Raw genomic sequence first — 23,202 nt, 5'->3', positions numbered from 1 at the left:
AAGGGGAAAAAAAAACCCAACTTAATTTGTTAGAAGTGGGGAGAGGATAAATAAAACGAGTGCTGAGGCAGTTTGTCTAGGGTATATGAGCACATGTAATTAGGTAGTGCAAGATGTTAGAGATTTGTAAAGTTGAAATTAATGTGAAAGTTTTGTGGGTAAATACAGTGGTATAAATAGAGTTGCAGGAAGAAGGATGTGGCACTTTGTAGTCATTTTAATTTGTAACTAATAAAGTAGAGGGTAACTTTGGAAAACTGTGATAATTTTCAAGTTAGATTTAGCAGGGTGTTTTTATAAAACTGACAGCTGTAGTCACCTTTTTGAAATGTGAATAGACTATAACATTGTCCAGAATCTCAGTATGTTATGTGTTAGTGTGTCACTGTCATTTCTGTGTCAGTTCAAAAGAATTTCTGTTTTGTAAACAGGTTGTTGGCTGTTTCACCCATCGTGGCACGTGTGCATTTACAGACGAATGTTTGAGAGTGAGAATAAAACACTGACAAAGGAGGGAATTCTTCATTTTCTGGAGCTTTATGAAACAAAGCATCTTCCAAATTCATTTGTTTTCTCAGAGGTAAGGGTGTTACTGTCACCTGCCGCAAGAAACAAGTGTTCTAATTTGTAACAGATCTTAACGCTAATTGCTTCAGTAGTTGGAATTGGACAAATTCTGTCTATAAATAATCAGTGTATTATGCTACACTGTAGCCATAAGCCCTCCACACTTTAATATTTCTTCCCACTTAGAGATTATTTTAAAGCTTAAGGTTTTTTTTTTGTTACTGTCATATGTGTATTGACTGTCCAACCAGATACACTTTAGTAAGGCATGATCTACATTATACTATTTAAACCTCATAGGAGCATTTCCCTCAAAGGTTAACATTCCTGATCTATACAAATTAAGTCAGCCTCTTGATAAGTAACTTGAAATAGTCAACCTTACTATGCACTCTAAGTTTTTCTTAGGTATGTTGGCTCTTTGTCATTCTTCTATTTCATTTTTAAATATATTTTCTCTGTTTCCCAGTGTGATTTTTTTGCTTGCCTGCATCTTTCACAATACTCTGTGAAATGTATTTAGTGGAAAAATCTCTTTTCTTGTTCACTTTTCTGGTCCCCTTTCCCTTCATTTTCTTCCTCTTTTGCTTCTACTGTTTACCATTAACAAGAGTATTCTTGAATTTCTGGCTCTGTCTTGTAAAGTCTGGTGAAATAAGTCCAGTTAGCTTCTATGTAACAGTGCCTTGGAACTGTACATTTCACCATTGTTCTTGTTTCTTTTTTCAGTTTGTTATTGGACCACTAATGGATGCCCTCTCAGAAAGTTCCCTCTACAGCAGGTAAACCACTGGTTTAATTAATCAGTTGTTTATTTAATTTCTTGATTGCTGTAAATGTGTTCTAATCATACTGGCTTATGTATGACGATAAAATCTTAGCTAAAGAAAACACATTAATAAAAAATGGTGCTGTTAAACTTACTGACAGGGAGAGTTTCTCAGGAAAGATGGGTGGCTGTGAGCAAATGAAGTATGAATATAGTGGCAATACTTGATTTTTGCAATTTTCAGTGCTCCTTGGTCAAATTGATGGTCACAGTCTTGATCTGGTGGGGGAAGCCCATGAAACAAAGAGTTCAGTGGATTAAGAGGTTCATTTGTGGGGGGATAAAACTGACTGTCACTGGTGATAGTTTGGATTAGGTGATTATGGATAAGGTGTAGTCAAAATAGGTTGTTTTATTTAAACATGATAGGACTAGTGTGGGCTCTGCAGGCTCCTGCATCAGTTAAGCATTTCTCTTCTCAGTCTGCAGTATCTTTCCATGGACATACATGGATGGGAATTCAGAAGGTGAAGCAACTCCCAAGTGTTTCAGTATGTTAGAGCTGTGTTGAATCAATACTTCATAATCTTAGTCTTCTCTTTTGGCTCTGTATTTCGGGTGAAACATGTTGGCATGTGTAGAGGAGGGTGCATGTTTGAGTATACCAAGAATATACAAAGTTGCTGCAGTTAATATCAAGCTGAGAGAAAGCTGTAGCATCTCTTGCCTGATGCTCAGGATCCTGAGATTTCTCATAAGTTGTCTCTCTTGGTCTCATGGAGTGTCACAGAATGACTTGTTTTTGTTTAGAGGCAATTCTAAACATTTGAAATCTATTAGATTTCAGATTAAATCTGTAATGTGTAATCCTGAAGCTGTTAACATGCCAGCTATGTAACTAATGTTTTAAAACCCAACAGGATGCCAGGTCAATCAATAGGAGCCTGTCCTCCTTTGGGAATGAGGTTACAGAAGTTTTTGGCTACTTATCTCACTCTTCTTCCAGAAGAAGAAAAAGGTATGTTTCAGCTTCACCTTTATCTTTTTTTTAAATAAAGAAACCAAATAAAAATTATGGAGCTGCTTTTGGTATGTCATGTGAGTGTTTACTTGGGAGAAAAAAAATGAATAGTTGTCCTGACAGTGGAGTGTCCAGAGAAAAGGTCTTCAGGGACATTGAGGTATATTGCAGTACAGAATTGTTCTAGGGGCAAAAAGAAGCAGATTTGCTTTTTATTAATGGAAAAATGAAAAGCCCAAACAAACTCCTAAGATCTGAAGTGAACAGTACATGGAAATTCTTTTTTCTTCATTTGCCAGACTTTTTTAGTCATGGCTTTTGTAGTGACACATCCAAAGGGGCCAGGGCTCAAACAGAGTAAGGATTCTTTCATTGTGAGCTTGGGTGGAGGAAGATTTCTGAGACTGTTCCAAATTTTGATGCTAGTGTAGGCTAAAATGAAGGTGACCAGAAGTTAATACCTGGTCTAATTGGGTCAAATCAGGGTAGAATCAGCTCTTTGCAGCACCCTTTGTCTACAGGTGTATCCTGGTATATATTTGTAATGCCACAGATGCCCTATTTTTCTGTCCTGTCCCCAGGCCTGCATTTTATCACTGAACAGTGGTCTGGGGTGGGGAATCCTGAAATCCCTGCTTCCACAAACTGTGGATGTGGTGGCTTGTTGAGAATTGCTCTGCTCATTCCAGCATCCATTTAAGTGGTTGAATCACTATGGGCAGCCATATCACAAGCTCAATATCAACTTAAAAAAGGCATTGTTTAGTACTCAAAACAATTGAGTTAAAATTCCGTTCCTGGGCATGGTCATTAATGCAGATTACCAAAGTCAAAATTAGGTTTATTTCTGTTTGTCTCTGAATCATATCACCTTACTGGCAGACTTCCTTGGAATGTGATTTTTTAAAATTGAAATAATTAGGAAACTATTCTGTTGTCTTTCATTTAATTGTCAGAAATTACAATAACACTCTTCTGCTGGTGTTCATGTTATTTAAAAGCATTGGAGAGCACAAAATCACTCAGGGTTCTTTTGTTTACTTTTATTTTAAGGTAGCTTCCTGTTAAAATTTATCCAGAAGATGACAAGTAGGCATTGGTGTGCTGTTCCTATTTTGTTTCTTTCCATGGCTTTGGCATCTATCCCTGCATGTAAAGTACTTGGTGCTGAAGGACTTCATGCTTTAAGGTAAAACATATACTGCATTGTATTCTTACAGCCTTCTCCCAAAGAAATGTGCTGATAGTCTGCAGAGCCAGAATTTGATTCATGGTTGTTATTTCTGAAGGGATGGTTGTGCATGGGAATTAAAGGCTCTGTCTCCTTTATGTCTAATTTGCAGAGGAAAGCAATTCAAGAACCAGTGTATTTATATGTCTGTATGAAGTTAAAAATACCTGAGTTTTTGCATTTTAGATCTTCATAGTTTCTACTTTTTTAGAATAATTTTTCCCTGTTCATCCACAATTCCTGGTTGATACATATCACACTTCCTTTTTTTCTAGTTACATTACAGCCTGGTTTAATAGTAATTGAGGCTATATCAGGGGACAGCCCACAATGCTGGAAACTGAATGATTTCTAAATAAAAGTCTGGGTAAAAGTTCTTGGCCTCCCTATGGACCTTAATCACACTGATATTTCCTAAATGTCTGCTTTCACTTCCTAGAGCCACTAAAAATCAGTTGTCATTCCAGTTTAATCAAATTGGAGCATTTAAATAAAATCTTACTGGTGGTTGAAGGAATACTGAATAGAAGCAGTTTACAAAGACAAGAAAAATATGTTGGATATACCTTTGCTGATAAAAGATCACTGAAAGTTTCAGTTTTTTGCTTGAGTGAGATTTTGATGGGAAGCATTGTAACTTCTTTCTGATAGAAATGCTAATATTGAATTGCCAGTCTGAACTGATGTGATCATGGGGATTGTTCCTTTAGTTTTTGTTTTATTCTTTCTTTATTCCCTCTTTCTGTTTTTTTTAGGTTTGTGCTCATCCAAGTTTTATTATCAGTTTTTGAAAGTACATGTGACAGTAATGTTGGTACTGGACTGTTTGTGGCCTGATTGGGCAGTATTTGTGCCACACTTAATAGAATATGTCTGTTACATGCAATCTAATGTGTTTTAAATGGTTAATAATTAGAAAATACATGAAAATGTTTTCATTTTTAAGTGTGTGATTTATACAGTGTGTATTTTTCCTCTTTGCAGAGATGTTCTCCAGTGTACCATGATTACACATCAGATTTTATTGCGTGGAGCTGCTCAGTGCTATCTTCTTCAAACAACTATGCATTTGACAGATGTGGTCAGTTTGGGGCTTTGTGTTTTGGTTTTTTTTTTGTTTTTTCTTTTCCTTTGGTGTGATAGAAACACAGTGACACTTTTACAGGACCAACAGTATTCAAAAATACAGTATTTATACTGATTTTGCTGGATTTGCAGTTTTTTTTAGTGACTGTCTAAATTGTACTGTGTAAGTGTGCTATGCTTCTGTTACCTTTGGTTTTCCATAAGAAATATTATTTTTCCTTAGTTTTTATTAGTTGATGTTTTGTTGTAGGGTTGTCATGTGGTAGTTATCATAACAGGATATTATTCCACATCCATTACATAAACTCAGGTTTTAACAGGTAGAAACTAAATAGACTTTCCTGTAGTTCCTAATAATAAAAGTATTTGTGATACCAGAATGATAAAACTACCATTACTGTTGAAATAGCAGGACTGTACTTAGTGGTCAAAGCATTCATGTTTTGTTTGTTTTATAGGTAGCTTTGTAAATAAGTAGTCTTCCATGTTGTGTGTTGTGGCTATAAACCTGTCTGATTTAATCTTTAGAAATGCAGAACTAGTACTTATGAGTGACTCTTACCTACAATAATTTAAAAGGTGTCACCAGTTCTTACAGTCATTCATTTATTTTCAGGTAGACTTTAATACTTGGGAAAATTAAGTTTTGTTCCTTGATACTGATAAGTTGGTTCCAAAGAGGCAGAAATTAGTCTGAAACACAAAAAAGAAAATTAATTTCTTTTACTGAAATTTGCCAGATAAAGGCAAATGTGTGGAGTTGTCGTACTCGTATTATTTGTTGTATATTTTGTTGGCAGTTATTGTATCTTGATTAATTTCTTCAGGAGAAAGTGTCCTTCCCAGAAGTTTCAAGCTTTCTTCTGTCCCTTAGACCAGAGGAGTCCCTAAGGAGAGATACTTTGTTATGGACAGAGGTGAGACTGAAGCTGGTTTTATGTTCATCAAGCCCATCACTGGTAGAAATAATATCATCACTGGCAGGATAATCTCAAAGGAAAAAATGTGCATGCCATGTGGAGTGAGATTGTAAATTGTAAGTTTTCACAGGATATGTATTTTATGTCTTTGCAAGATGTAAAATGCTGTGAATGAAAGTTCAAAGATTAAATAATTTTTATGTAGTATATGCTAGAGCCATCTGATCATGTAGCCATAACTTTTGTTTACTTGTACAGCCATATAATGATGATAAAGTGATTTTTTGCATAGTGTCTTCTTGTCATGTATGCTGTACATTTCATCTTGCTCCATTCATTTTTGGCATACAAGTTAAAAAAAGAAAAAGCTGGTCTCACTAGATAGCAGTGATTGGAAGAAACTCTTTTGACATAAGGGAATTTTTACCAGTGTTGCTTAATTTTGAGAGTTGGTGTTTTTCTTATATTGGTACCACTGACTTTTTGGGGGTGCTCTGAGCTACCCTCTGGAAGAACATTTTTCTGTGTGTAGTTAGGAAGGAACAGTCTGCTAAGGCTGGAGGTTGCTCGTGCACTGAGCGCCTCTTGCAGTGTGTGGGTTTGCTGATGGGAGAGTTTGTGTTTAACAGTGCTCTGGTGTTAATTCAGTGATGCCAGTGCACAGCTGCCAGACCTGCTCAAGGATAACATACTGTTCTTCATTCAGCTTTGCAGCTGGTTGCAAGTGAATGACAAGTGCTTCAGGAAGTCTGTAACCTCTGATTTTGGACGTCAGGAGGCATCATCATTGTGTCAATATGTGCACAGTCTTGTGAGAGAGTACCTTAAGACACCTGCATCTGAAAGTAAGTTAAATGTGTATTAATAAAAGCCACCATTTTAAAGAGAATTTAAAGAAAATTTACAACATTCCCTTGGATTTTAGAAAAATGTCTTGTTTTTTTTTTTTAATTGCACCTGTTCAAGTTCTACCCTACCTGTGTATTCACAATTCTTAAGTTTGAACCTTATTTTTTAATTCCATAAATAAAATTTGTATTTATTTCCTTTCCTCCATAAATTCCAGTCCTGCAGTATTAATTGAACATTAAGTCTTAATGTTCGGTTTTAATGCTGCTCTGATGCTTGTCCATTAGATTTATTGTGTCACTCTTTTGATGGCGTCTGAAAATTCTGGACTGCAGGGGCAGAGGAAAGCACAAGGGAGTGTGAACCACACAGGTTCTGTCACCTTCCTCAGCAGAGCTTTGTAAAATGACCAGGTGTTTTTATAGAGGGAAAAGGGCCTTCCTTGTTCACTGCCACATTTTGAATTATTTACAATGTCAGCTTAGTGTCTTCTTTCAGACACATTGAAAAGAATGGCAAATTGATTTTTTAAAAATATTTCAACTTTTGTGTGGCATTTGCAGTCATAGTGAATTCTATATAGTTTTATATTGTCAAAAAGTCAAAACTGAACACTTTTAAGTACTATATGTAGAGGAGATAAAAATGCTAGGTCAGAATTTGCTGATCATAAATAGCTTCAGAAACTTTCTGCAGACCAGGAAACTTGACTGGATTGTCTTACTGTTAGAGAAGTAGTAAGCAAATTCTCTCTGTTCATGCTTCAGGGTGAATTTGCTAAAAATTTTGGCAGACCTTCTTCCTGACATGTTTGTTTAGTCCTTGGTCCATATTATCTGCAATTCCATGGCAAGCATCTGGATTTCACTTGTAAAAAGTGATGTTTGTAATTCCAGTTTTATATGAAACTTAATTAATAGGAAGCTCTTTAGAGGGGGGGGGGGAAAATGAATCATGTCCAGCTGCTTGAATTGGACCTCCCAAGTGTGTTTTGTTTTCTAAATTCTCAAAGCCAGAAACATACCAGTTAAAAAAACCCTGAAATCAAATTGCATACTGCTATTTAAGAATAATTTTGTAAGTATGATGATGAAGTTCTGTATAAAAGATTGATAAAAAGAGAAACTTAGGTTTTTTATAATTTCCTCTTTACAGAATAGTTCTGGTTCTTTATGTGGTTAGTTCTGTGGTCAAAATCACAGCTGATGTTTCAGATGAAGCATAGTGGAATTATGTTCTTCATTAAATTAATTTGAATATGCCAATGTATTTTTTTAAAGTAACAGAAAAGTCTGTTGTGAACTGCTACGTAACATATTGCCTAAAATTCATTGAGTATAAAGACCAACAGAGTTAAATTTACATCTAGATAAAAAATGCCAAAAATTAGTAGTAATACTTATTTAGCATTGTTTTTTCTAGTGTTAATTTGTTTTAATGAGCTACAAACCCAGAAGTTTAGAAGTTAATGCAAAGGTATTTTTTAGTTACTGTGGAAACCTTAAAATATCTTTAATCAGGAGAAAATTGCTTTATGCCTGACTGGTTTGAAGCTAAGCTTGTCTCAACAATGATTCTGTTGGCTGCTGACGTGGAGCAGATGAAGAATAAATGCAGGTAAGTATGAAATACCTTGTTTTACATTTCTGTCTTTTTCACTCCCCTCACTCTTGAAGGATCCAGTGAAGCCTGATGAAGCTGGGATGCTGTCCTCTTTTCTCTGTAGACTTTGCATCAGCCTGATCATTCCTTAGGCCTTGTCCAACTGTTGCTGCAGACATACTGGGTAACATTCTAAAGATACTTAAGTGTCTTGGAAACCTGTCCTATTTATTTCCATAAGTAACTTCAGCACTTAAGGCAGATACTCAGAAGAAGACTTTCTTTTTAATTTTTGTTTTTGTGTAGTGGAAAAAGCAACATAGAGTGGATTGAACTAGAGGCTTTCTTGAACCCTCTTCTGGATGTCTTGATGAAACTTGGCAGTAATGCTTACATACCAACACTGAAAGCAGATAAAAGCCTTCAGCTTCTCTTGAAGTTATTGCAGACCCGTTGGTTAAAATGTTCCAATGCACAAGATGGTTAGTGACATCTTCAGTCTACTGTGTCTTCTGTTCATTACAGTCTTAACTGCAGCTAAGCTACTTCACTGTTTCATGGCTATAGTCTCAAACTAATACTAGCCTAGAAGTGGTAAATGCAAAAGTTGGCAATCTGACATGTCTGTTATAAAACTTGAGCTGTGGGTCCAGTCTTACAGGTGTCCTAAGGACTGGGAATTGAGAATGTGGAAGTCTTCTGAGAAAGCAGTTGTTATCCATTAGGATTAGATTATCAGTTAAAATTTGAAGAGTGTGACTGTATTGCAAATATTTATAGGCAAATGAATGGATTCCATGAATCATTTAGACACTTCAGAAAGAAGTAACTACAGAATCCCAGCCTAACCTGCTCAGATACCAGAGGTTCAGCCAGAGTCTTCCCTGAGTGCATAAAGTGATCCTGCTGCACATTCTGTTTTCTGAGTTGACTGGTAGGCTAAGAGGTGCCCTCTGAATTACAAGCCTGGTGATCTGTCTGTCTGGGACTGTTGCCCACCACAGATGGAGCACTTTAACTTGTAGACCTTTCAGGAGAGCTTGAACAAAAACTATGGAGTCCTTCCTATTCCTTTTGGGAGAACTTAGTCTGTTTGTAACCAGAATAGACCTGAATGTTTTTCCTGAGAGCAAATGAAAAATTGCAGTATTATTTTCATTGAATTTTGGGATGCTGAATGGGAATAGGAGGGATCTTGGTGTTTGGTTTCTGCTCTCCTAGATTAATTTGGGATTTTTTCAGGGTGTTTATAACGTGGAATAGAAGAGTCGTTTTGGAGTGGGGAGGTTCCATATCTAGGCTCTTATTTGTAACCTAAATAGTTTTATGTTATATGTCCAGGTTTCATATACATGTCTAAGTGCAATCCCAAAATAAATGCCCACCCTTATTTTAACAAGTGCTGTATGCATTGAACCCCCTGTCCCCTTAAATTTTAGCTGTTTCTGTGACATACTGTGCACTAATCATGCAGACTGCTAAAGCTGATGTTGGGCCATGGTCTCTCTGACTGGTGAAGTGGGTTCCTTGAAATGAACTAAACTGGAAGAAGTGTCTAGTAAGCTACCACTGTGCATTCAGCCTACAGCACAAGGATAGAACAAGCCTGAAGCAGAACCCTACAAAACACATACAAGCCCATGCTAATTTTTTAGTATCAATAATCAGTAAGTTCCTTGTGCCTTTTTTCTTGTGCTTGCTAATGTACCTGCAATGGATTGCTCCTGCTGTGGGAATTTTGACACCTGACATGGCATGTTGAGCTCTGCTAACAGAGTTCCAAAGGTATGGCAAGGCTGAGCAGTGCAGTGTCCCCATCCTTTTGAAGGTCCCTAGAGGTGCTCCAGTACAGCCCATCATCAGTCTTTTGAGGAGCTTGCTGAATTGCATTGTGGTTTTATGTTAAGCAAGGATTGCTTTTCTTAAAATTATTTTCTACAGTGTTTTTGTGCTTCTTCCTCCTGCACAGGAGAACCAAGTAATAAATACATATTTTTTTTGTGCAGCTGTGAATTGACTGAGGTGTGGGGTGGGAAGATTAATGCTGCGCAATACCGAAGTTATGTTTCTGTGATGATTAAGTGGGAGGTGAAAAGTCCTGTTTGTCAAATGCAAAACAGTAAAATGGTAGGGAGTAATAAAGGAATTTAACCTTGCAAAACAAAAATAATTACAAGTGGGAAGTGTTTTATTTAAGAATATTTTAACAGGGATAGACATGTCTGAAAGGCATGCTGAAATCATTAGCATTCTTCTACAGTTCTTGCTGTCTAAACTGTTGTTAGATTTCATTATTTTAAGCAGTAAGATTTTAGTAATAATTATCTTTTGCTAGTGTCACAGAGCCACTGGTAATGAATTGGGTTTTACGTCCAACATGCTTATCTGAAGATTGTATGTTTTATAAGTGCAGATGATGTTTTAGTGATGTTATGTTTTTCTGATGAAACATGATGATAATCTGACATAATTGGACTGTTGGTTCTAAATAATTTAAGCATTAGAAATGTAGTCCAATAAGCCATTTTAGTAGAGAATGTTGAAAGTAAGTACAATATGGATTTGGAACTTCTGGAAATATTTCCCTTTATATTTTTACATTTTGAAGGCCTTCCATTTCATAATAGGTTTGCTACATGAATTGTTACTTAGGGTCAACTCCAGAAAGAAACAGCAGCTGTACCCTCTGGGTAATTCTCCTAAACACTGAATCTAATGACTGGTATTTTTAAAACAAGGAGGCCATGCAGAGTATTTTACTCTGTTTTCACACTGAGATCTTATTTCCTTGGCTTTCAGCTACCCTTACCCTTGAAACACAGACTGCAGTTTGTTTGTGGTTAAATATGTTTTACAAGAGTGACCTACCTCCCTTGTGTATAAACTTGTGTCTTTGTTTGTGAAATGCTATGTACATGTGGTATACTTGTTAGCCTAGCCTTTTCTTGTGGAGAGTACCACATTTTGTGTCGTAATTTTGTATTTTCATTTCCAATGTTAAGCCTGGAAGCTACTCAGCTAAAATCTTGTAAAGTTACAATATTTCCAAATATGAATTTTTCTTAAACATCAAAAAACCAGACCAACAACCAGCAAGCCCCCAAAGCCAGTTTTCAAGTCTATAAATATTAGGAATGGAAAAGTATATTTTTCTCACATAAAGTTAATAGTTGCATATGAAAGCTTTTGGTATTTATTAAAAACTAAGTTCAATTATAAGCTGTTTGTGCAGATCATTAGGACTAGAACAAAAGTGTGCATTAAAAATTGGAAAGTTGGACTGTAGTCTTCTGGTTTTGCATGGGTTTGGTTCACTAATACATTGTGAATCTCAGGAAATAATATAATAATGTAATCTGGATTGATTCTTTCAGCCTTATGGCTTACACTGTGAAAGAGTACAGAGGTGTTTCAAGTTGTTTTTAGCTATTTGAGTAGTGTTACTGTATAACTTTGTAACATAAGCAAATCTGCATGATAGAATAAGATTCTTAAGGGACTTGTATTTCTGTATATATACTTTTTTTTTCCTCCACACAGATGAAGTACTGTTCTTTATCTGGAAATCTCTTGTGACACCTGTGGAGAGTATTCTTGAATTTGTTCTCCGACTGCTTACTACCAATGAGTTAAGCACTGTGAGTAATGATTATGAGACATCCTTTGGTGTGGTTTTGCTTGGTAGTCTGATTTACCAGTGTTCCTAAAGTTCATATAAAATCTTTGAACACCTAGAAAGTCAATTTGCATTGACACACTTCTGTTAACTTTTTTGAATGGGCACAGTAAGAAGGAAAAAAGAAGTTTCTTTACAAGTGATGTTTAGTGTTTGTAGTCTGTATTTCTTGTTTCTTCTTAAATCTAAAGAAATCATATAGTAAGAAATCCTGAGTGGCCTGTACTGCTTAATGTCTACTAGTTTAGCTGTGGATGTAAGTTGTTAGGTGTTTGGAGGCTTTTAGTAGATATTACTTTACTATCTTACACTGTTTGCTTATTGCCGTGCCCAGTGTTTTCTAAGTTTCTACCCCAAAGAAGCCTGAGACTTTTTAAGCAAAGCAAAAGTTAGAGTTGCATCAAGAGAATGGCATCTGAAAGTCAGTTTTAAAGATTTAGAAGTTAATAACCTCCTCCAAACAAACCCCAAAATTAAAATTGATCAATTGCAATGTTGTAGTTTTCCTTCTGCTGTCATTGTTACCAATAGTTTTCTTTCTGATTTTCAGTTTCGTTTCCCCCTCTTACTGATTGGGATTGCATTTGTTTCCTCACTTTTAGGTTGGAGACTTGGATCGTTGTGATCTGTATTTGGCTTTAATTCCAGAGGTGATGAATTTGTGCTTGAAGGTCAACTCAAAGAAAATGTCGTCTATCAGGAATTTCCTTTCATCCCTGATAAGTGCATCTATTCGTAATCTTCAGGAGAGAAATTCTGAAAAGGTAATTTAACAGTATTTACAACAACAAATATTAATATAAAACAGGCCAAGAAGTAGTAATTAAAGCATATGCTAATAATTCTGCTAATATGCAGAATTTAGATTCTGTAGTAATAATTATATAGGCATACTATTGACATAAGTTAACATGCAATTACTTATTTCTATTGTGATGTTTATAATGCATAATATCCTATCTAATGTGAAGTTAAATAGTTGTGTGACTATGTATGTGCATATATATTCCTTAACACACATGTCTTTATTTGGCAGTGTAATATGAATGTATAATATTTGTAGCTAAGATTTTTAGTACTTTGGGTTTTTTTTAATTGAATTATTTAGAAGTCGATATAGCTAAAGTAAAATTCTTACTGTAATCATGAACTATGTGCTCAAAGATTTTTTTTTCCTCAAATGTGAACTAATCTTACTGATCAAATAACTGTTAAATGAAAATATCTTTTGTGCTTGTTGACTTCCAACCTGGAACATACAGAGAAAAAGAAACTCCAGAACCAAGCATTGCTTTGGCATTTTCAAATAGTTATGTTGATTGTCCTATAGTTCTGTGTGTTAGGCTACTATAGCTGAAATAGATAAATTTTCAAAGGATAAAGAAACATTAATGACTTCCATGACAGAAAGGAGATTTAAATTAAGATTTGTTGGGCAATAGAAACTTTGGTCTTATTATTTGGTATCACTGTTTAGTTCAAGAACAGGTAATAATACTTAAAAGATTGTAAGTAATTAATTAGCTAGGTTTGTGTTTTAAGGGAACAAAGAACAATACTTAATTAATTTTATTTTTTTCCTTAATTTATGTGAATTATGTACTTTTTCCAGTAGTTTCAAAGTAAACATTTTCTGGTTCAAACTCAGTGTTCACTGGGGGCCTTTACCAACTTATTTTGAATTTAGGGGAATTATATTTTTGTTATGGTTTCTTCAACTGTTTAGGTTTCAGAAGAAGAAAATGCTGAGTAATAACAGATGAAAAAAGTCTTTCCTGTGCTCTAGACAGCCAAATGCAACTTGGAGATATTTAAATAACATCAAGGTTTTCTTACTGTACAGGCATTATATACTTCTTGGCATTTTTTAAAATGAGATTTTTAATTTCAAGCCTCTTTTGAATATATATGTTTATCACACAAAATAACCATGGGATGGTTGTGATCTTTTGGGTGCTTGGAGCAGCTAGTGTGTTGTATTCCAAATTTCAGCTGTTGTGTTGGGTTTCTGATTAACTGGACCCACATCCTTTTTTCTAATTGCTCTCCGGCAATGTGTATGAACTGTTACCTGGCAAGACAGGAGAGTTCCATCACAGCCACACTGCCTGCATTTCATGCCCAAGTGGCTGTAATTTGGAATATTTATGCCTCTGTCAGTGCTTGTAACTTGTGAGCACTTGTGCTGACCCAGCCCAAGCCAGGCTGCCTTAGGCTCAGGGGAAGAAAATACAGAAGTAGAAGGATGCAGAGTTGCTACTTTATGATGTCTGTGGTGATGCCAAGAGGAGGATTATTAGCAGAAGTATGTTATTAGTAGGTTATTTGTATCATATGAGAAGTTGGTATGTGTTTTTTCATGTATGATTTGGTTTTACTTAGGAGCTGAAGCTTAAGGAACAAATTAGAAAAGTGGCTGGCATGGCTTCACTGGCAGCTGTTTGTGAGATAATGGATGGGGAGCTGGAAGTGCACCTGGAATCTCTGCTTTCTGTGGATGCTCTGAAGAAATTCATTTCCTTTTCTCAATTCAATGAAGTATTAAAAAAGCCATCTTATGTTGAAGAAAAAAATAGGTATGTCTGCTAAAGCTTCAGTAGTTCTCTAGAGCAAACTTGATTAATGTGAAGCAGTGGTTAAGGTGTTGGCTTTTCCTGTTCTTTGACAACTTCTTGCTAAGATAAAAAGGAAGAATTCTGTGCACAAATGGTTCACTCGGTTGCTCTTTTGTCTTAACATCCAGGTTTTGGAACATTAAAGCAGCCATAATTGATCAGACCAAAGGTTCTTTTGTTAAGTCCTCTAGTTCTGTGAAACCAGAGCTAGCTATGAACACTTAGGCCAGATTAAATATATGTGCACTGCAGAAAGCCATGACATGTACACAAGCAAGTTTAAATGTAAATTATTTACTGTTGGGAAGGGAAACCCAGAGGAAGCCAGAGAGCCAAAACCCAAATACTTGAGTAACAAAAAACCACAGTCAGCACATAGTGATGTTTCCACTGAATGCTCTCACAGGGTAAGACTAAGCCCATAATTGATTTTTCTCTTTTAAAAACCACTTAATTTTTAGATTTCTTTTCCAGGTACTTGTCCACGTGAACTGTATAAATCTTAGCACCTTGATGTAGTGCCGTGAGTTTGTACAGTTAGAGCACTTCCTGGTGGAGTAGAAATGTGCAGGATAAACATAACACAATATTTGTTTAAGAAAAGTATTTTTTTCACAGCTCATGTGAAGAGAAGACATCTCAAGGATGGGGGAAAATTGTTGCGCGCTATGTTCGTGACCAGTGGATTTGCCTCCGTTTTGTTTTAAATTCATTTGCAACTCCGGCTCAAGGGTGTGAAGAAACTTCAGTAATGTCACTGTCCATGGCTGAAAGGTCAAAAGAAATTCTACAGTCTGCATTGGAAGCCCTGTCTATTCTTCCTTCAGACCAAGTTTCACCTGTGTTTGACTGCATGAAAGTCCTTGTTCCCAAGGTAAAATATTAACCTGCACAGTATAATAGTTTTTTGGGTGGTTTTTTTTTTTTTTTTTTTTGTTAAATGTAGCAATTTTTTATCTCCTTATTTACAGCTTCTGGACTCATCAGAGGCTCTCTGCATAGAAGCATTTGATTTGGCTTGGAAAATTATATCCTCTTTGAGCAACACACAGCTAATATTTTGGGCCAATCTAAAAGCTTTTGTTCAGTTCATCTTTGATATTGAGGTTCTAGCTGTTGCTGCAAGTGCAAAAGGTCAAGCATATACCAAAATAAAAGAGGTCAGTTTCAAGAATTCTTTTTCTTTTTTGAGAAGGGAACATAAATTTTGTGTGGATGTAAAAATGTATTTTATGCTTTATTTTCCCTTCAGCTACTGTTGTGAATTTTTCATTTCTGAAAAGGCCCAGGTTTGAGAGTGTTAAGATAAAGGACCTTAGAATAAGATTGAAGATAAACAAAGATATTGTTTCATCTTGTGGCACAGAAAATGAAAAGTACTGTATCTTTGATTTTTGTAGACTGTTCAGTATCTTCTGCATGCAGTAAAATTAGGTTTTTTCATTTATTTTATTTTTACATAGAAATAAACTTCCTCTTGACTATCTTGTTTAGGATTTGACACCTGAACTGTCGTAAACTATTAATATTCTGGAAAAATGATGCCTTTTTCTAATAGTTTACTCTTTATGAAAATGGTGTCTTAGATGAAAAGCTAGAACAGTTCAAAATTTTGTACATGCTCTTGAATAAAGCATTTTTACTGCTTCTTTAAAGGCTTCTTTTCCTCTCATAGTCCAAGTGCAGAAAACAAAAAACGCACAGTCACCTTAGAGTTCAGTTTAATACTGCATGGGAGACCTGCTTCCAGAGTTAAGAAGAAAAATAAAATCTTTATTCTTCTTTTGTAAGATCTATGCAGCTGCCAGAACTCCAAGAGTTCTTGCATGTGTCGTGGTGTTCTTTTTTTGATTAAGTCCAGAAAACCATATTCAGTACTGGCATGTTGGTTCCCATTGGCTTTATACACTGCAAAGTTGTTAACTATTTCTTTCTACATAATCTTTCTTGGGGATTTTTTTCTTTTGCTTTTTTTCCCCTCTAAGAATTAATTAAATATTTGTACAGAACAGTCCACAGTGAGTGCAAGACTTTAGTAATATATTGTGAATTATCTACCAGTGTATTTGTCTGTTAGATTTAGAAACACATGTGCTGCTTTGCCCTTAGCACAAAAATCACACTGGGAGGGGTTGCACTTTTCCTTTGAAGTCACCATAAGTAGCCCTGTCCTGGTGTCACACTCATAACTGTAAGTATCAGCAAATGTCTCAAATTTATTTTCAGCCCAGACATGCCAAAATAGTTTTTAATAAAATACAGAAAAATGGACACTTACTAGCTATTTGAAACTGCTGTGATATATCTGTATTAGCCTTAATTACCTTGAAATGTAGCCCCAATTATTTTCTCTTTGTTTTTTTTTAAAACTTGATTCAAATGAATGTTACCATTCTTTATTTTAACACTTCGCATTTACAGTCTCCCTGTGCACCCAGGCCAAAATAAGAAATGTATGTAAAGATGATAATTTATCTCTTCTGTTGTAGAAGTTGGTTGGCTTTTACTTTTAATGATTGTCTGTAACAGGTAATTGTGTGCTCAGTGTTGCAGTAACTAATGAGCTATAGTTAGTATTTTATTTTTCTTGATCTTAAAACCTGTTTAAATTCTTTCAATGACTGCCTTAACTTCAGCATTAGTATTTCAAGCATTATGTAAGGTGTGTTTTGCCAATGTTGAGAGTCTTGAGTCTGTGTGACAGCTCTCCCATTGTCTGCAGTGGGACATACCATGGCAGCAGGCATCAAGGAGCTAATGAAGGTCTCCTATACTCAACAAAGGGCTTCTGGTCGAGCCACCTTCTGCCCCTTCATAAGAAAATGAATATAAAGTTCCCAAGCAAGTGCCTACTTATGTATATTCTTATTCCAGTCCTCGCCAGTCCCTGTGCCATTGACCCGCTGTGCAATGGCTGTGCAGCTGTAGCTAAAGAGAAGAAAATATGGACCTGCCTGATGTTGATTTGTCACAGAAGCACAATTTTAATTTTTTAATTTTGTCTACCACAGTGCACTCTGTCTTTTTAATAGTTGGAAGGGGTGGAACAAAGGGGTATTTTTGAGTCAAAAAAGGGATTATTGCTATGGTAATACTGAGAAGGGCTTCCACAGAAGGTGCCCAGAGCACTGTCTTCTTTAAATTAATTTCTTCTGCTGCACTCTTCTTTTTTCTTTGTGATTATTCTTATGTTAATTATGCTAGAACTTAAATATCTTAGATTTCTTTTGTGTGTGCTGAACTTTTACTATATTGAAACAGTGAAACAGTTGAAAAAAATTTCAGGATTGAGAAATGCATAGTAAATGCTGTGCTGCTTCCCCACAGGTGAAACAATAACTTAATTTTGGAATTACTAGGAAAGTTACAAGCCTTTGCACTGGAAAATAGGTTTGAAATCTTGGTAGAAACCCTATATGCTTCTAGTGTAGAGCTTTCTTTCCAGTAAGTGTTTCTCCAGACTGCATTGCAGTATTTCAGTTTTAGAGTTCTTCATGAGCTTCTTGGTGCTTTAATGCATAGCAATTCAGAACAGCTTTCTCTATAAAACCGGCATTACTGACAAAGAATTTTCACATTATCAAAACTGTCATTTCAATGCAGGGAAGCAAAGCAGCTTTGTCCATTAGGAGCTATTACACCTTCTGAAAAACCATTTTCATGGACAGCTCTAACTGATGTCTAAAAGGAATTCTTAGAAAGCCTTACCTGTTCATTCTGCATCTCTCCGCCCTCTCCTAGATGCTTGCAATTTCTTAGAAACAAAATTTACTTTGTATGTGAGATTTACTCTTGCACTTATCCTAAGGAAGGGAAAGAAATGTTTTGGGGCCATTTTTCTTGTTTTGTTTTTCTTGTTTTTCTTTTTGGAGAAGCGTTAGATAGCAGTTTCAAATATCATAAATATGCCCTCCTTAAAAACAAAAAATAAATGGTACAAAGACACTTTTGCACTTTAACTTAAATATGAACTTTGACATTAATGTAATCCTCCTTAATGAACAGAACTAGTGATATGGCAACTTATGTAAGAAATTTTACTTTATGTTTAATTTTTTTTGTAAAATGGTATATATTGATTAAAACACTAGGTTTGTCCTCATGAAGTAAGCCCTGGCTCATTTGTTCCACTTACCAGGAGATTTGATTAAAGCATCTGGCATTTTATCTGTTTAAACAAAGATCAGTTTTGGTTTATAAATATATACTGGGCCAATTGTTGCCCATTCACCTGCTCTTATATCAGGGAATTATAAACAGATTGAAGACAGCATTTACAGCATTTACTGATAGGATGCAAAAGACCATGAGACCTATTAAAGTAGATATCACTGCAATTTTATTCTAATAGATCTGGCACTTCTGAAAACTAGATTTTGAATCTTTTATTTCTTATTTTCAGATAATTTTCAAGCTCATAGATCTGTCCACTACAAAGACTGGAGTCTTCAATGTAGTCCTTAGTCATTGTTGTCAGTCTTGGATATTTTCCACTGTTGATGAGAGAAGTGCCTTGACAAATGCTTTCTTAAATGCTGGAAATTATAGTGAACTTATCACTGAGGCTTGTGTCTTTGGAACTGTATTTAGAAAAGATCAAAGGTATACAAAAAAATATTTGTGATTTCTATTTTAAAATTTTGTGTGTTTTTTTATCTTTTAAACTTTGAGATGACTATTGAAAAACTGAAAACAGATTTTGTATGTTACTCTGCTAATTTTGTTGCTTTGTCATCTTTTATCTCTGAAGACCAATTCAGGATGTGCATGCCTTCATAGAAAATCTTGGAGAAAAATGTGCAGCAAATGTTGTTACAGAAAGGTAATGCTTTTGAGGATACATCTTAAAATATTTGGTGTGAATTGTGTCTTTGTCCTGGTTGATGCTCTGAGAGGAAAGATGCTGATTTTGAACTTGGCTGCTTATCATACCATCATAAGATATCATGAGTTGGAAGGGACCCACAAGGAATATATTCATAACCTTTTAAAATACTGGTAAAAGCATTGTACATGACATTATATTCATAATTCAAATACAAACTGTAGAAAAATGGATTTTCAGGAAAATATGTTTCACTTGTTAATCTGACTGTGGCTGAAATAACTAGTTCATCATTGTCTCACCTCAATAAAGTAATACTTTATAGGATGCTGAGCTAATACATGCCTTGTCATTGTAAGAAAGACAGTTAAAAAACTCAGGTTTTAATGCAGCCAGATTTTGAGCCACCTTTTTACCATTGGTTGCAAGCCCTTTTCTACTGTGTACTGCCCAAAGGCTCTGCCTCCAACCTTTGAAATAGGAATGTTTGCTACTGGATTGTTGATTTTTTTTTTTTAATAGTTTCATTCCCATTTTTATTCAGTGGGACAAATTCAGAGAAAAAGTTATTTCACCTTGTTTTCAGAAATGTTAGCAGTCTATAAAACCTGAACTTCTAAAAAAAATCCACTGCAAAAGTTCACTACTCCTGTATTTTCTCCAAGAGCTTTTTGGTAATCATATATTTTCTTGTGATGCTTGCAGCTGTCACAATCTATAATGTCATTAATTTTATTCTTGCCATGAATTATTCTGGATGTCTGTGCTTAACTAATAGGAATGAATTGTTGTTTGATATTAGATATTTGACCAAACTGTAAGCATAAATTAGTTGTTAGAAGATTACAGTTTACAGGCACAAAATTTTAAAAACTTTCTGATGCAGCTTTTTTTATAGAAAAGTTTCTTAAACACCTAGATGTTACTAAAGAACTCTAGATAGACTCAGGGTCAGGGTGTCAGGTTTTGAACTCACTAATTTTTTTCATCACCAATGATGAACAGATTTTAAAGTTCCAGTTTTGGGTATTTTCATGTTGTCTCACTGTAGACAATGTGATGGCTGTATCTTCCAGATGATGTTTTGGTGCTTTTTTATAATTTAGGAATTATCTTTATGTCTAAACAAGTAGAGTTTGATTTTTATTTTTATTCATATTTTGCAGTACAAATCGAGATGATCACTTTGTCCGCATTTGTGCTGTTAAATTTCTGTGCTTGTTGGATGGAACAAATATCTTGCATAAGACGTTTATGGAAGACATTTTCATCAAACTACTTGATAAGGTAAAATTTGTCTTGGTATATAAATGCACTGTTAGTACAACCAGTAAAATGCAAAATATTTACCGTTGACAGGATGCATTTATGGTTGTTTGTGTAGACTCTAGATTTGCCAAGTAATATTCTTTTCTTTGTTATGAAACTGAAGTTAATTCAACCAGAATAGTAAAAATTGCCTTTTGCATTTATTTCTCTCTTTTTAGTGGATATTTTAGTTTCCTGGAACATTATCCAAATTGTAACCATTGTTCCTTTAAGAATCTTCCTTTAGGCTGCATTCTGAAGCACGGCATTTCACTTTAACTATTGCAGACTACCTCTTAAATTGAGAGAGCTACTGTCTCCTTAGAATACCTTTATAGATAGAAATGGAGAAGGTTGGGGTCCAAATTTTGTATATATGATAGCTACTTATGCATTGGCAGGAGTCTAAAGGCAAAATTACTGCAGCTGCTATTAGAACATCACCCATACGTTCTGGTACTGTTGAATCCTGCTTTTGTCTGAAGAACTAGGAATGCGTGGGTCCCTCATTCCTCTCAATTAAGTACTGCAGAGTAATTATTAATATTTGTGTTGTGAGACTAAGCAGGGAAAAGTGAGCTTTAGTAGATATTTACTTACTTTATTGTTTAATTATAAGCTTCAGAATTTAATTCTTAATAAATTAAGTAAATATGTTTTCCTGAGCTTATGTTCAGTGCTGATCCCAGCTTTGTAGATGATGCTTTCTTAGTACAGGAAAGTGTATTTACATGTATTCAAATTTAAAGGAAGAATAGGCTATAAACCTTTTAATTTTCTTTCAGGATGAGCTGGTGTCCAGGTCTAGAACACGCTATTATGCAAACTCTTTGCAGCATAGAATTAAAAACCGAGTATGGCAGACACTCCTAGTTCTTCTCCCAAAGCTTAACCAGGTATTGCTCTTGACAATTAATTTTTAAATAAATAAATACCTACCTATTTTCAAGACCTAATTTGGTGTCATGCAAGCTGCATATGTTAAATTACAGCAGGGTATAAAAGGCATGTAACCTTGGCTGATGTGGAAGTTCTGTGTTGTTGAAATTTTATGTCGCTTAATTCTTTGTCTAAAGTCATGGATCTATCATGCATTTCTAGAGGACACTGCAAACTGATTCTTAGATTTGTGAATTTTAGGAGGCCGGATTGTTCCTGTTAAAGCTAACTAAAAGTTTGTGCTGACTATCTGATTAAAAGCTTTTCATTTAGTAAAAACATTGCTAGTTTATGAACAGTCAAGAAATTGACAAGTGTTACTTTCATCAAATGCTGTTTCATAAGAAAATATTTGAGAAGTATAATAAAGAAATTAGATGGTTTTAAAATGCTTTCATTTGCATCTTGAAAAATATATCTAATACTATGATAAAAGTGAGAATGTTCTGTTATTTAATTTTTTTTTCTTCATGGAAATAACTCTAGTAATATACTGAAGGACTGCCTGATTTTGTTTTCTCAGAATTTTTTGAGTGGAACTCTTGACAGAGTTTTTCAGGCTGGATTCAGTAATAATCAGGCATCTGTGAAATACTTCATAGAATGGATTGTTATCTTGACTCTACATAAATATCCCCAATTCCTTGATAAATTCTGGGATTGCTTTTGCTATGTAAGTAAGACCTTTGGCATTCATTTGGAGAGTAATTTGAATGAAGAGGGTACAGTTTGTCACCCCATTCCTTATTTTTTGTGTGTTCCAGTCTTCCTTTAAAAAGAGAGGGCTGCTGAGCAGTTTAGCTTCTGAGTCTGAGCACTAATCTGAGACACCTAAAAATGGCCAAAGAAAAATCAGTTCTTCCTGTTGAGAGATTTCCTTTAATGATGTTTTATTCTGGGCAGAGTGGAGCTGGCATAGTGAGTCAAGAGTTGTCCAATATAAGAGCCATCAGGACCACATGGACACCCTAGATCCTGGGTCTGGAGGTCTAAGTTACTTGTGGTTTCCACAGCCCACCTTTGTCTTTTTTCTCCCATCCTCTTTGTCAGTGGGAACATGACTTGTATAATGCATATTCAATTTGCAGCTTTTAATATGGACTTCTCTCATGGTGGAGTTCTGCAATGAGATTTTAGAACTGGAGCAGGGTTTGAGTGATGATACCCAGAAGTTGTGAAAGGGTTGGCTGAGGAGAGCTGACTGTTTCAGAATTCCTTCCAAAAGCTTGGGCTTTTGGAATTGCTGTCCTTTTAGCAGATGATAATTTGTTGGATCAAAGTGATTTCATGCTGATAATAACAAATGTACTATCACAGTGAGCCCATTCAAACCATCAGAGCAAGCAGAAAAGACATAGATTTATGAGAAGGGAATACAGATTGCATTTTCAGAGGCTCTCCTGGTGTTGAGGAGTACATTTAGTGCAGGTGGCTCAGTGTGCAACTGCAGTGTGAGCTGCAGATTGAGCTCTGGGTAGCAGGAGCCTCAGGCAAGAGGTTGTAGAATGGTGCTGACCTTTTGCATTCCTGGGGAATACAGTGAACTTGGGTTGAATTTTAGCTCACTTATACCACTATATACTTCATTCTGACGGATGTGTTAGGAAAATGCAAATAACATGTTAGGAAAAACTAAATCCTAATAATATTGACCTTGTACTATCAGAAATTTGGCTGTGGAAACAAGTAGATTTTTAATAGTGTCAATATTATTGCATGTGCCGAACATGGTGTGAAAATGCATAAAGTATAAAACCATTTTATATTTGCATATGTCTTGTTCCATTCCTTTTT

The 23,202-nt window shown here is 35.4% G+C and overlaps 1 protein-coding gene across 2 annotated transcripts in view; it reads left to right on the top strand.

Annotated features, from left to right (window-relative positions):
- TARBP1 (TAR (HIV-1) RNA binding protein 1) overlaps positions 1-23,202 on the top strand; it is a 32,091-nt gene that overhangs the window by 2,274 nt on the left and 6,615 nt on the right. Inside the window, exons 4-22 of one of the 2 annotated variants that reach the window (XM_054279624.1) lie at positions 432-580; positions 1,297-1,349; positions 2,257-2,354; positions 3,411-3,546; positions 4,573-4,669; positions 5,502-5,591; positions 6,301-6,439; positions 7,964-8,060; positions 8,352-8,527; positions 11,586-11,683; positions 12,324-12,485; positions 14,113-14,297; positions 14,955-15,210; positions 15,308-15,496; positions 18,739-18,938; positions 19,087-19,158; positions 20,328-20,448; positions 21,255-21,365; positions 21,932-22,081. In XM_054279624.1, coding sequence (XP_054135599.1) covers positions 432-580; positions 1,297-1,349; positions 2,257-2,354; positions 3,411-3,546; positions 4,573-4,669; positions 5,502-5,591; positions 6,301-6,439; positions 7,964-8,060; positions 8,352-8,527; positions 11,586-11,683; positions 12,324-12,485; positions 14,113-14,297; positions 14,955-15,210; positions 15,308-15,496; positions 18,739-18,938; positions 19,087-19,158; positions 20,328-20,448; positions 21,255-21,365; positions 21,932-22,081 — 2,579 coding nt within the window. Of the gene's footprint in view, positions 1-431; positions 581-1,296; positions 1,350-2,256; positions 2,355-3,410; positions 3,547-4,572; positions 4,670-5,501; positions 5,592-6,300; positions 6,440-7,963; positions 8,061-8,351; positions 8,528-11,585; positions 11,684-12,323; positions 12,486-14,106; positions 14,298-14,954; positions 15,211-15,307; positions 15,497-18,738; positions 18,939-19,086; positions 19,159-20,327; positions 20,449-21,254; positions 21,366-21,931; positions 22,082-23,202 lie in introns of both variants that reach the window. The other variant, XM_054279623.1, reaches the window with a different exon arrangement.

The sequence above is a fragment of the Melozone crissalis genome, unplaced genomic scaffold (assembly GCF_028551555.1).
Source record: "Melozone crissalis strain CALT ecotype California unplaced genomic scaffold, PUWL_Pcris_2 ptg000027l_1, whole genome shotgun sequence".
Classification (NCBI taxonomy): Eukaryota; Metazoa; Chordata; class Aves; order Passeriformes; family Passerellidae; genus Melozone; species Melozone crissalis.
This window is presented reverse-complemented; position numbering and strand designations above follow the sequence as displayed.